At 39.9% G+C, this 12,780-nt stretch overlaps 1 protein-coding gene across 1 annotated transcript in view; it reads right to left on the reverse strand.

Moving 5' to 3' along the window:
- Positions 1–462: 462 nt before the first annotated feature.
- The window catches only part of mroh1 (maestro heat-like repeat family member 1), a 24,450-nt gene continuing 12,132 nt past the window's right edge, over positions 463–12,780 (reverse strand). Inside the window, exons 18-41 of the mRNA XM_013913369.1 lie at positions 12,608–12,754; positions 11,911–11,937; positions 10,520–10,642; positions 10,344–10,423; positions 9,870–10,011; positions 9,633–9,728; positions 8,590–8,694; positions 8,352–8,487; positions 8,027–8,139; positions 7,666–7,818; positions 6,604–6,660; positions 6,243–6,340; positions 5,927–6,092; positions 5,550–5,719; positions 5,302–5,439; positions 4,996–5,110; positions 4,678–4,824; positions 4,536–4,602; positions 4,273–4,394; positions 3,720–3,869; positions 3,457–3,591; positions 3,175–3,277; positions 2,955–3,020; positions 463–2,869 (exon numbers count right to left, since the gene is read on the reverse strand). Coding sequence (XP_013768823.1) covers positions 2,793–2,869; positions 2,955–3,020; positions 3,175–3,277; positions 3,457–3,591; positions 3,720–3,869; positions 4,273–4,394; positions 4,536–4,602; positions 4,678–4,824; positions 4,996–5,110; positions 5,302–5,439; positions 5,550–5,719; positions 5,927–6,092; positions 6,243–6,340; positions 6,604–6,660; positions 7,666–7,818; positions 8,027–8,139; positions 8,352–8,487; positions 8,590–8,694; positions 9,633–9,728; positions 9,870–10,011; positions 10,344–10,423; positions 10,520–10,642; positions 11,911–11,937; positions 12,608–12,754 — 2,733 coding nt within the window. The 3' untranslated portion in view covers positions 463–2,792. The remainder of the gene's footprint in view (positions 2,870–2,954; positions 3,021–3,174; positions 3,278–3,456; positions 3,592–3,719; positions 3,870–4,272; positions 4,395–4,535; positions 4,603–4,677; positions 4,825–4,995; positions 5,111–5,301; positions 5,440–5,549; positions 5,720–5,926; positions 6,093–6,242; positions 6,341–6,603; positions 6,661–7,665; positions 7,819–8,026; positions 8,140–8,351; positions 8,488–8,589; positions 8,695–9,632; positions 9,729–9,869; positions 10,012–10,343; positions 10,424–10,519; positions 10,643–11,910; positions 11,938–12,607; positions 12,755–12,780) is intronic.

Consider the following 12,780-nt stretch of genomic DNA (forward strand, 5'->3'; position numbering starts at 1 on the left):
AATACTCATTGGTGGCATTGCTTGACTGATTTTTCAGCGCAGTTTCATCTGTTGTTGGATAAAGAGAGATCGTCATTGAGCTGCACTTGAGGACAGTATGAATGTAACTGTTAACATGCTTCCTGGTTGGAGGCTCATCGAATACACAAGAATATTGTAGCTCTCTGTTGGAGTCATCTGAAGTTTTTCACTTTCTATTCTAAGTTTTCTGCATGATTACGGTGAGTACACCTATGTCACCCATATGAAATAAGAATTTCAGCTAAAATTTATCTTTATTAAAAAATGGTGGCACGTGTTATCTGCACACAGGATGAAAATGTCTCTTTATATAGACAGGTGGGAATCTGCTGGTCTCTTAGCTCAGATTTATCCAGCCAGTCTCGTTCAAAGTCCTGAACTCAGTTGATCTGCTGTACCATTTTGAAAAAGGTATTTTAAAAAAAACAACAAAATGACTAGTTATGTTATAATGGGTCTGTTTATTTATTCGTTTTAGATGCACTGATTACCATCGTCCTCACACACTCTATTGAAAACAGACATGCACACATTCACGCTCCAACACGCAGACACATTTGAAATAATCACCATCTGACATTCAGAACATGTTAAAAACCAGGAAGACATGAAACAATCAATATCAGTTGTACAAAGTTTACAACAACAGAACAATACCAACTACCCTAAACCGAGCCATAGTGTTAGAAAGTGCAGGAGGCCACGAGTCCCTGTTTGTAGGGCTAGCAAAAACAGATCCAGGAGCAGCTTATGTATGCGATTAATACATTTATAGTGTGAATGTGAGGATTAAGAGACAAATGTGTCTCAATTGTTCAAGTGCAAAAGTAAACAGGGAAAAATAAAGAAGACTTGTGATGCTGAACTTTGGAAGAAAATTAGCAGAGGTTTGCCGGCCAGCTCCCCAAACAGGAACCGCACAGCAGGGCTTAAAAGTGCAACGGAAATATCAGAGGTAAACTTTACAACAAACGATGCATCGCTATCACCTTAATCAGAGTTTCTGGAAATTTCTGCCCCAAAATCGATTTGAATGTGGATGCACAACATATTATTTTCGACTTGTCTTTGAGCACATTGATTGGAGACATAAATACTAAGGTCCTGTGTTCAAGTCATTCTCGTATAAGACACTGCTCACACACATATTTACACGCACACCCACATCAGTACCTAAAAGCACACAAATAGAGGCAACAACTGTAAAACTAAACAAGCATCAAGTGCTTTCGAAGCTAGAATAAAGGAAAATCATTAACGGCATTGCTACAATATAATGAGGCTGTAGATATTTGGCATTGGTTTCATCACGTTTAGCTGGACTGTTTGACAAAGCAACACTAGGTTAGTAACCTTTTATTGGCTACAATTGTCTTTTTGACAATTATTAATTGGAATTGAGTTCGTTTTCTAAATAATGTGACACCTCTCAGCGTTATGGATTGATAGGATTTTGGCTGGTGTGTTTATGAGGGTTGACACAGGAGGTTTGGCAAAGATTTTTTTTCCCAGGCGATTAACGTGTACGCGTGAGATTAATGTGAAGTTCACGTGAAATTAAAAAACAAAATTAACCATATGCTGATAAAACAAGACAATCAAAGCAGTTTTAAAAGCCTCGGCTGAAGACATGACTGTTACAGCTGTAGAGATGGTAGTGATTTATAAACAGCATCATTAAACAGTGATGGTGAGCCTGGCATTAGTCAATAGGCAAACTCTTACCCAGTTCCCATTACTGAGCTTGAGTCCTGCTGGTTATAGAAACACTAACAGCTACTGGCTGGTTACTGGTGGCTGATTTAGTGGCTAAATGATATGGATTAATTACTCACATCCTCCAGACACACTGTCAACCCTTCAAATCTGATCTGCTCCAGCTCTCGTGCATTTATTTTTATTTTATGCTTCACTTTAAGACATCCACGTGGAACCACAAATCTAATCGATCTAAGCACGTTTCACAGGGTCTTCACTGAGGGCAGGGAAACAGCTCAGCAGTGGCTAAAGATTCAAAAGGTGAGGGGGAGGGTGGGGTCTTTAGTACACCAAAACCAAGCTCACTAAACTGCAACTACCTGTAACGGAGATTTTCTGGAACTAAACTCCACATTCACTGACATGGTCACAAAATGCTGCCATGACTACACACACACACTAGCTACCAACCACGCTCACGTGAACTAGTCATGTACTTCAAATGTGCAACTTTCACTTGCTCATATATATATATCTGTATTCAAAGAAACTATATTTATTCTAAAAAAGTTTTACTCAAGTTTAAATGTATTTTCATGTTCGCATTAGAAACTTCACGTATAATATATTGATCGAGAGAACACAGTGTATCTCGTTGTCGCTGTCACACTGACAGGATGCTACAGATGAGGTCTATCTGTAAAGAGCAGCACAGTCCTGGGTCACTAAAATACCGTTAAGAATCGACTCTTCCTTCAAGTACCAGAGTAAAAGGTGAGAGGGGCTAAATTAAGACTATAAGAGCTAAATGCATCTGCATGTGTGTGTGACTGAGTGTTTTTAGTTTTCATTGGCATGATCATGTGACCGTTTGGTTTCGTACTCCTCACTTCTTCCTCTTTGGTCCCTGTTCTGGTCTTAATGAAAGTCTGCAGTTAGTTTATTTGGATAACTTGAGAATGACTGCACACTGGAACACAGAGTGCTGAATATTTAAAAAAAACAATTAAATTACTATCTATACTGATCGACCACTGATGTGTAAAGGAATTACTAGTATTTGTATGTGTGTGTCAGTGGAAGTGTCCCATGGCTTCAGCAGCCTTCACTCTCACAACAGGATCTGGATCTTGAAGCAGCATCACCAAACCTGTAAACGAACGCACACAAATATTAAAACCAGCAAACAAACAGAATGAGATCAGAGAGGAAATGAAGGGATTTTTTCACTTTACCTTTAGTGATGGTGCCCATGTTGAGGTGGGAGTGATGCTCCTCTTGAAGATTTCCCAGCATGAACCCTGATGATGGATACATTATCATCATCACATGTCATCTGTAAACTATCATACTGTAACCTAACTGACACAGAGGCTGGTTTTCATTTGACACTTCGTGCTTATTGATAGAACTTCAGTTTATAATATGGAGTGATCTTTTAAAGTGCAGTGATACCTATAAACATGGCAGCTCCTGCTCTGACCTCAGGCCAGTTACTCTTGAAGAATTGGATGACTGAAATGTGGTAGAAGTTCAGCATGCCAGGAAAGTCCTGAATCTGCAACCCACAAAACACACAATAAGCATCACAAACGAGCATCTATATTATGATTTATTGTAACTTTGCGGTGAGAAAAGCAAACATCAGGACAGAAAGCTGATAAAATCTAAAACTAATGGTTTGAATTTATCTCCCCACATATAAATAAGCTTAACTCAGACGGTCTCTCAGCTCACCAGGTATTTTGTGAGGTCGTTGATGAATTCTCCGTAGTGCAAGCTCTTATCTTCATGTAGGTGGTTCTGAAACATGGCTGTGATCTGTTCTGATCCCACTACAGGAGCACACACTCGCATCGCATACTTACACGCCTAAACAAACAAACAAACAAATCCACTTTTACATGACAGCATGTAACAGCTCACCCTCTAGTACTAAAGTGTATCTGCAATAAGAGAGAAAGCTGCTGTCACAGTTTGTGTGTGCTTTCCAACTTTACCTTAACCACCTCCGGGTTTGGATCAACCAAGTGTAACAGCAGGCTGACCAGAACATTGTGGATCTGGTCTTTGAACACTTGCTCTCCTGAGCCAAACGTGGACAGGTTACCCATGAGATGGATGGAAGTACAGCGGATGTCATCGTTCTCCTGGTTGAGAGTCAGAAGCTGCACTTAGCATTTTATTTAGACAACTAGAGAAAGTGCATTGCCTGTTTCATCGTCTCATGTAGGTTGGAATGGGAAATTTCACTTTATGAGGCACAGAGGTGTAGGCAGGTACACAGGTGTGCCTACAAAAAGGGCCCTGTTAGTAGGCACACCTGCTGAAAAGCCACAAAGGTACAGGTGTGTCTCATAAAGCCTCCTTGCATCTGAATATTTAAAAAGTCATCTTCTCACAGGACTGAACAAAGCTTGAGGAATCTAACTGACCTCAGATGTGAATGAACTTTTAAGAAATATTGATATAAAATACAACAAAATGCTACTTTATTTAGATTAACATTTGATTAATAACATGATACAGGACATATATAAAGACCAAACTTACACTTTCCAAGAAAGGTTTAATCTTCATGAAGATGTAGACCGCGAGTAGGTGAACGTTTTTCTTGTCAAGGTGGACAAGAACTTTAGACAAGCCTGACATGGCCTCAAGTGTGATCAGTTTACCTGTTTCAGTTTATATAGAAAAAAAGAGAGAGCTCTGATTAATGACTGTACCATGTACGCTTTAAGAAACACTGCAGTGAATTAGATACAAATGTTTATTAGCGTTACCTTTTTTCACTTGTAACTCTGCTGTTGACTTACCTGGATCATCTTTCTCCTCCATTCCTGAACTCATGGCTGCCAGCAGCTCCTTGGCATATTTATTCACCTGATATGAAAGTTACATGTGAGTGAGTGTCGTAACAGTTAGGGTGGCTAGTGTGAGTGCTGTGAGTGTGCGTACCTTTTCAGGTGAGCCCACGGCTATGTTCCCCAGCCCTCGCACAGACAACATGCGGACCGTGCAGCATGGATCTGATATCCTCTCCATCATGTTGTTCATTAACACATCTACTAACATCAGCTCTGTCACCACATGATGGTTCAACAGCTGGAGTCACAAGATAAGACCGTGACAAAAGACATAAAATAAATAAAAAACATTATTTTATTGTTGTTCTCCTGCTGCTGGCCAATGAAGCTGCTAAAGATACTCATTTAGTCATTTGCAATTTAGATATAACGATAAGAATTGGAGGCATGTAATCACTGGGTTTATCACCTCAGAAAAGAAAGCAGTGACAGTGATTCGCTGGCATTCATAGATATTGTTCAGTAATGGACACAGACACTCCACGATTGCAGGCAATCTGGGACCAGCATGCTTAGCCATCGCCCTAAGGACAAGGCAAACAAACGCTTGTTTACAAAGACACCATAGTACATTTAGAGCACATTTAAATTAACATTTTAACTCCTAATAAGACAGGGTTTGGATAAAATGCAAAACAAGGGCATAGTGTTTCCAGTGTACTGTTTTAAAAGAGATTTACAGCTTTACTGGTGTGCAACATGAAGATATCTGTACCTTGCTAGCAGTGTCACTCCTTTAACATGTGTACTGGCTTCCTTCACTGCATCCCAGGCGTTATCCTCATCCAGTTTTTTCATCACCTCATCTAACTGGGCTCGTGCTAACAAAATTCTCAGCGCTTCAGCTGCTACCCTGGAAGAGAAGAAAGGATTGGATCCAAAAGTTCACCCACAGAAACACCTGACATTCTAACTTGACAGAGATTTTATTTATTTATTTTATACATAAAAAAAGACGAGTACCCTGCGACGTGGATGGAGGCAGTGTGTTTTGAGTTGCTGTCCTTTGGTGCTGAGACTCCGACGCTCGCTCCCAGTCGCACAGTGAGGCAGGAGAATAGCCGAGGGAACAGACTGACCGCTGGCTCCTGACTCTGACCGTTTAATAACAGCTCCTTGAGACCGCATGTCATCTGAATGACAAAAGTCACACAACATTCACACCCATCAATTATCTATAGTAAATTTACCAAGTTTAAAAACAGCACCAGAAACTAAACACAAGCCAATTTCTTTGTACCTATGTACAAGTCTGTACAACAGACTTTCATGATATGCGTGCGTCCGGTGCACAACAATTGCATCTCAATTTAAATGTAGTGAGTCACTTTGTAACTTACAGCCAGTGGCTGATTAGTAGCCACCTTTGTTGTTCCTCCTCTCATCAATGACTCCTTCTTGTCTACGTAGGGTGCCATGATGCTAAGTTTCTCCATCACCATCTCCATGATCTGATTAGCTACAATGGGGTCTGCTCCCAAAGCCATCCACATCTCACTGATCCAGCTGCACGAACAAATACGCTTCATGTTCACACATGTCCCAAAAAATATCTGTTACAGCTAAAATATGAGCAATTCTTTCTTATATTAAGACAAAAAACAGCTGGCATGTGGTCATGCTGAGGAAGAGGATTTAAAGGTTCTTTATACTTACTTGTCATAAGGAAGTGGTTGGTTGACTAGTGTATTGATAACAGTCTGTAGATGCTGAGAAGCCAGGATAAGTACCGTTTGTCCCACTGCCACTCTCACCTGAACATAATACAATAAAACAGTTATTCTTAGCAAAGCGAGTGAGTTCATTAAGTACCTGCAAGAACACAAAGTAAGAGAGTTGTGAAGTAAACGGCTCATCATTGCAAAATAGGGCTCAAAGGTATTCTTCCAATTTGCTCTTTGTTATTTTAACATGGGGATAAATAAGAAATCCTTTAAATTGTAAATGCTGATAACGCTCAATATCTGAATAATTTAAGTGTGTGATATATGAATTGTGCATTCATGTTTGTCTTTACCTGGTCCTCTGTGACGCTCTGCAGACGCACATGCAGCACCTCCAGCATCTCTGGGACCTACATACACACCAAACAACACAGAAACAAACATTCGCTGTGTTTGGTGATCCAGCAGGACAGCAGCAGGTAAAGCACTTCACTGTTACAGTTGCAAAACCATGTCTGTGAAGCTGGTTACATTTAGCAGGACTTTTGATTTGATGTCATCTGTACGGCCATCAAGATCATTTTAGACAAACACAATCTAACTAAACCAGTAACAGCTATACTTTCCATGTCCTGCTTAATTCTCAGAAACATTTCATCAACATTTCTGGGATGTCTTGACCTAACAGGCCTCTACAGGTCACACCAGATCATGTGAATCAGGTAAGAGCTAAGAGGCTCAAAAAAAAGTGGAATTTCCTCCTTTCTTTGTCTTTTTTTTGTAAACCACTTTGCTGTTTAATTCTGTTCTGAATTTATTGCTCACTCATTGATTCAAAGATTTCTTGGCCCTTGGGTTGCAAAGCAGCCAATCTTGAGTTTTTAAATGTAGTTTGTACCTTCTAAGTGGTCTTTTTAAAAAAACAAAAAAAACAACTTTCCCCTTCATTAGGCGTTTTCTCGATCAGTGTTTTTTTATGAATACATGAACAAAGACTTTAACAAGGTTTAAAGATTTGCAGTGCCGTTTTTTGCAGCCCTTTGGTCTTCTTCAACTCCCAAGACTGAGTGTTATTCCCTTTGATGTTTGAAGGACGCCTACTCCCAGGAGAGTAGCAGTAGTCTTAAATTGTATTCACTTGTAGACAATTAGTTCTTTTCGCGGGCTGAATAACATCCAGATCTTTAGAAGTGCTTGTTGCTTTGTTGTTGCTTTTCCCTGCTTGGCGGATCGCTCAAATGCCTCTTAAGGTTCTGTGAAAGCTATCCCCCAAATTTGTGAGTAGGCAAATGTTGTATACATTTATTTATAAGGAAATGTCAGTGATTCCAGAGATTTCTCTTTTGCAACTTTATATCATATGCAATGACTGTACAGGCATAAGAAAATGCAACTAAAGGCAGTCCGTGTGTTACCATATCTTGTAGTCCGCCTCCTCTGTTCTTGAGCAGAGTATTCAGAATGACAGTTGAAGCTCGGCAGCAGTTTGTCTGGCTGTCGACGAGCCCTTCAAACAGCATGAACACCAATGTCGTCAGCTGCTGCTGAGGCAGACGCTTACTCATCACCTGATTTCATGCAGGGAAAGATGCAGTTACACACACACACTGCGCATCTACATTATGGTGGACAGAGTGTGACAGACTATACGCATTACAACAGATAACTGCACAAACATATTGTTGAGTGTCATACTGAAAGATAAAAATCCACACTGGCAAGAAAACAAGTATTGAGCACGAGCAATAAAGCAGTTTGCAGCTCTCCTGCGCGTACCTTGGTAAGGTCTGAGCAGGTCTTGTACAGAACTGAGTGGTCAGGGTTCTCCAGCCGATCCTTTAACAACAGCAGAGAGTCCACAGATTCATCCTTATAATCCAAAGAGAATCCTAGGAACAGGGATAGAAATATTTAAATAAGTTTTACACTGACAATAATTATTCACAGTTCAACTCCAGATTATCCAACCCCTGCTCCTTTTATAAACTAATTACAAAATAACAGACAGGGTCTCATCATTGCCTCCTTACCTTTCCCCACTTTATGACATGGTACTTCCTTAAAACAATGTATAAAATGTCAAAGCGTTACATGACTGTACCTTCATATCGAAGTTGTATATAAAGGAGTGTGTGTATGCACTCGACGGCAGCAGCGCGCACGGCAGGGACAGGGTCCGAACAGCGTGGAGACAGGCGGCCCAGCAGAGCTCCAAGGTTGTGGAAAGACACCATGTTCTACACAAAGTTTTGAGTTGTTAAATGGTAATTACACGATTATCCATTGAATTATAAAAACATTTTGTCACCAATATATCTGCCCTATGTTTGTGTGTGTACCTTGACAGTCAGGTTATCCAGGTAGTAAGCCAGTATGTGAGCTGTGGCTGTGATAGCTCGCTCCCTCTCGTGGTCCTGTCCAGAACTCAACCATGATTCAATGTGCTGCACAAGGAAGTCACATCAAGAAACGCAGGTTACATACACTATGGTAAATGGCCTGTATTTGTATAGTGCTTTACTTTGTCCTTTACAAGAGCTTTACACGTACACTACGATATGATACTGGCATGTTAAAGTCAATCATTACTGTATGGCAGTCTACAATACTTAAAGATTTTTATAAAGTTATGAGCAGGACTGACAGAAACTAAAATTAAAAGCAGAGAAAGAGCAATTTGTATCATGCACTTAAAACCAGAAATAAATAGTGCTAGAATCACCAGATACCTAATGAGACAATATTGTCACTATACTTCACTCACAATATAATATTATTGTACTTTTAACATATGCTGAATATATTCAAAAGCATATTTTGGAATTTAATTTTCAGTTTAAACTATTTCAGTATTTGTTTTACTCTATAAGATAAAGTTATTGCCTTTATTTTTTGTGCTTTAAATGAGATTGTTAAGCAGATCCTGCTTTAGACCCTTCACTAAAACCTGCTGTCAATGCTGGAGCGTGAGGAGGCTGCTGTGACTGAGCCATCAGCGTGCTTTGAAGTAGGAGCTAGCTTTAGTCAAGCTAAGTGTGTCCAGTGTTGGACAGTTTCTCACTTGCATTAAACTGAGTCAACATTATGTCAGGATGATGGTAAGAGAGTATTTCAATTATTTTTCTAATAGAAGTATTATGTATTTAATAGAATATTGATATTTTGTTTCCCTTAATCGATCTATTATCACCATGTATGATACTATTCTGTATTGATTTTATTCCCCATTCTTCTACTGCTCGACCAAAACTACTAGTAAAGATTTTCATCAGCCCCTTAATCTTATGACAAAATGACCTCATTTATTTTTTAAAAATTAAATAAATAACATATTGAATAGCCAAGTGAAAACAAGAGCATTTGCTGAAGCGGCAGGCTTCACCTTAAAGATATTCTGTAAACCGTCGGGTGTTGGATCTTTAGCCAATACGCTCTTCAGCAGCTCCTGCAGAGCAGCCAGCGTGTCTTTGTACAGCGCCTGTAGAGATCCACCAGAATATATTGGACTGACAGCATGACAGCATTTAAAATACTTGGCTACAATGACAGACAAAGTTTGCTATAAAGATCAGAGGTGGTACAAACAAACTACAGCAGATCTCAGTCTACCTCACTTCACCTTTCTCTGCTTGGGGTCGAGCGGCTCCTCTTCTTTAGTTTTCTCTGGAGTGTTCGTCTCAGCTGGCAGACAGAACACACTGTTGATACACACCTTTAGCAAGTCAAAGTTCTCATTCTCGCTCATCGGAGGGTCCAGTGGACTGAGGCATTAAGGTCAAAGATAAAACACTGGGAGATGACAGAGCTTCAGTCACTGATGATTCATTTCACGTCAGCAAAGTGCTGCCTCGTATTTGTCTTCTGTTGACTTTGAGTTCTGTGGTTATCATTTAAGTCTGCAAAAGGAAGTCACCCCAAATCAAAGTTTTACAGTTCATTCAGTGCAAACAGTAAGATTAACTACTACAAACACTCATTTATTAGTAAGCGCTCTGTACATATATTCAGTAGCTGTTAGTCTCTATTATTAAGGGACTTAATTTGTGTCATATTACTCTGCAAAGTTCAGTTTCTTCACTGAAGTGAAGGATACATAAGGTTGGCACACGTGCTCATCACAAGCTGGCGTACTGGAGTCCTCAGTGCATCAGCTTGCTCTGCCTTAATGAAGTCCTGACCAGTGAAAAAAATAAAGACAAGAACATGTCTGCTGTTCTTACTGTCTGCAATTACTGTGTAACAAGAAGCTGGCCCTTAATTTCCACTGACCAGCATAACAGTAATGAGCTCGTGCTTGCGAGAGAAGATGTAGCCCTGTTTCTTCACACACTCACTGATGGCTCTGGCTATGAGGCCAACACTCTGGATCAAACTGAGCTTCATAGTCAGGTCCTGTATTGGGAAAATGCAGAGATGACGGTGCACAAAATAAAGACAAATGACGCACAAAGACATATAAAAAAACAACAACAAAAAAACAAAGAGAGAAAATGATTCGGGTCAAGAGGCAGTCCCCATTATCAAGAATGAACAAGATGCTCTGCAAACCTGTTTTAGCAGACACAACTCTACACAAAGCTTAGTAAAAATAAACAATAAAATACATATAATAATAAATCACTCAGCTAATTAATTAAATCAATCCAACATGTATATTGCAGATTGATCCTCCATGCCTATGGATGGAAAGAAATGTGAGGTGATCAGTAGAACAACACAACATCTGCAAGCTCTCATCAGTAAGACATAAAAGGCGTTCACACAGCGTGCGAGTCACCAGTGAGTAATGTAACAGCAATCAACCTTTAAGCAAATAAGGCAAAAAAAAAAAAGAAAGAGTAGAGCTTATAGTGAAGAACAGAGAGAGACGGACCTGAAGGTGTTATTTATGAATGTCACCCTGACTAGAACAATGCTGTAAACACAGCTGTTTCTTTGCCCCAAATGATTATAATCACAAGACAAAATGTTAACAGCTTAACAGCACGCACATAATACAATATTGTCGTAAACCTGAATATTATTTAGGAAGGACTAATGTAAGAAAGGTGGTCTGCTAGTTTCTTATCATCTGCTCTTTGTAGCTGAGAGCCGACAACAAAAGATAAAAACATCTTTCAAGCTTTCCCGAAGTGAGTGTGTGAGATATTTTCAGTGATGCATCACTTTGAAGCTACATTTCCCAGAAGTACACCACGGTCCCTTATTGCAATAAGAAGTGATGCTCAATATGGTTTCCGACGGTTCAACAACCAAATTTAGCTGGGATATATTTTAGTCTCATTGCTATTACGTGATTGTAAAAAAGTTTTAAATTGCATTTTAAAAACCAACATAAACTCCACCACCACACTGGAAACATGTTAGTGATCGATCATACATGAATGCCTTCAGAGGACAGTAAAGTCTGGTGCTCTTGCACCGTGAAACTTCACATGTATGCAGTGAAGCTGGGTTGAAGCATAATGAAAAGGCTGTTTTACTGCACAGCGCTCTCAAATTGAAGACTTTCATGTATGATTTTAGTGACAATATCACCAAAAGTATGCAGATTTTATGCAGAAATATATTAAGAAAGGAGGGTGAGATCAAACTGAAGAAAGAGGAAATGTTAACTAGCAAGGATTAAAGACAAAGCTCCTGGATTCCTGTGACGATACCTTTGTCTCTACTTTAATCCCCAGAACCTGCATAAAGAAAAGGTGATAAGGAATGAGCTCACATACAAACACAGCCCTGATTCCTGCAGGATTCAGTCAAATAATAAGTTCATCAATAAGCTGTTAAAATTAAGAGTTTCCTTGTTCACTGCCTGTAGCATCAGACCTGGATCTTAGCTCAGTTTGCTGTTTTTTCTTTCTTCTCATGAACTGTCTGATCACCTAAGTCAGCGGTCCCCAACCTTTTTAGCACCACAGACCCGTTTAATGTCAGACAATATTTTCACAGACTGGCCTTTAAGGTGTTGCGGATAAATACAACAAAATAAAATGATACGACCAAGACAAAAACTGTGGTATTTTGTAAATATAATAATAAAGGCAAATTCACTGTGTAATTGTGTAACTTTATTAGCAGCGTCCACCTGAAATGCGCCGACAGCATTGAGAGTAACATCCTCCTCTCTGCCCCTTAATGCTCTCTGGTCACTATGGTAATGCGTAAATATTTCTTTCAAATATATACACCTGAGCCTCAACTCTCGCGGCCTGGACCAGACGACTCACAGACCGGTCCCTGGCCCGGGGGTTGGGGACCGCTGACCTAAGTGATGCAGGAGTCTGTGACACCCAGCAACACCATCTCAAACAATGGCAAACTACTAAATCACAGGACTGTTTCTCAGTGTTTCCATACCTTGGTGTTGAAATGTTTACTGATGCAGCGGAGGATGTCCTGATCAATGCGGTTCAGAATCTTCTCTGGAGGGGCGTTCGCAGCCACCTGACCGTAGCACAGGATTAATGTGCTTTTCACCTTCTCCACCTCGACATCATTACGCTCCTGAGGTTAGACAAGAAAGGAATAAC

This window comes from Pundamilia nyererei, unplaced genomic scaffold (assembly GCF_000239375.1).
Source record: "Pundamilia nyererei isolate P.nyererei 1_Seehausen unplaced genomic scaffold, PunNye1.0 scaffold00128, whole genome shotgun sequence".
Lineage (NCBI taxonomy): Eukaryota > Metazoa > Chordata > Actinopteri > Cichliformes > Cichlidae > Pundamilia > Pundamilia nyererei.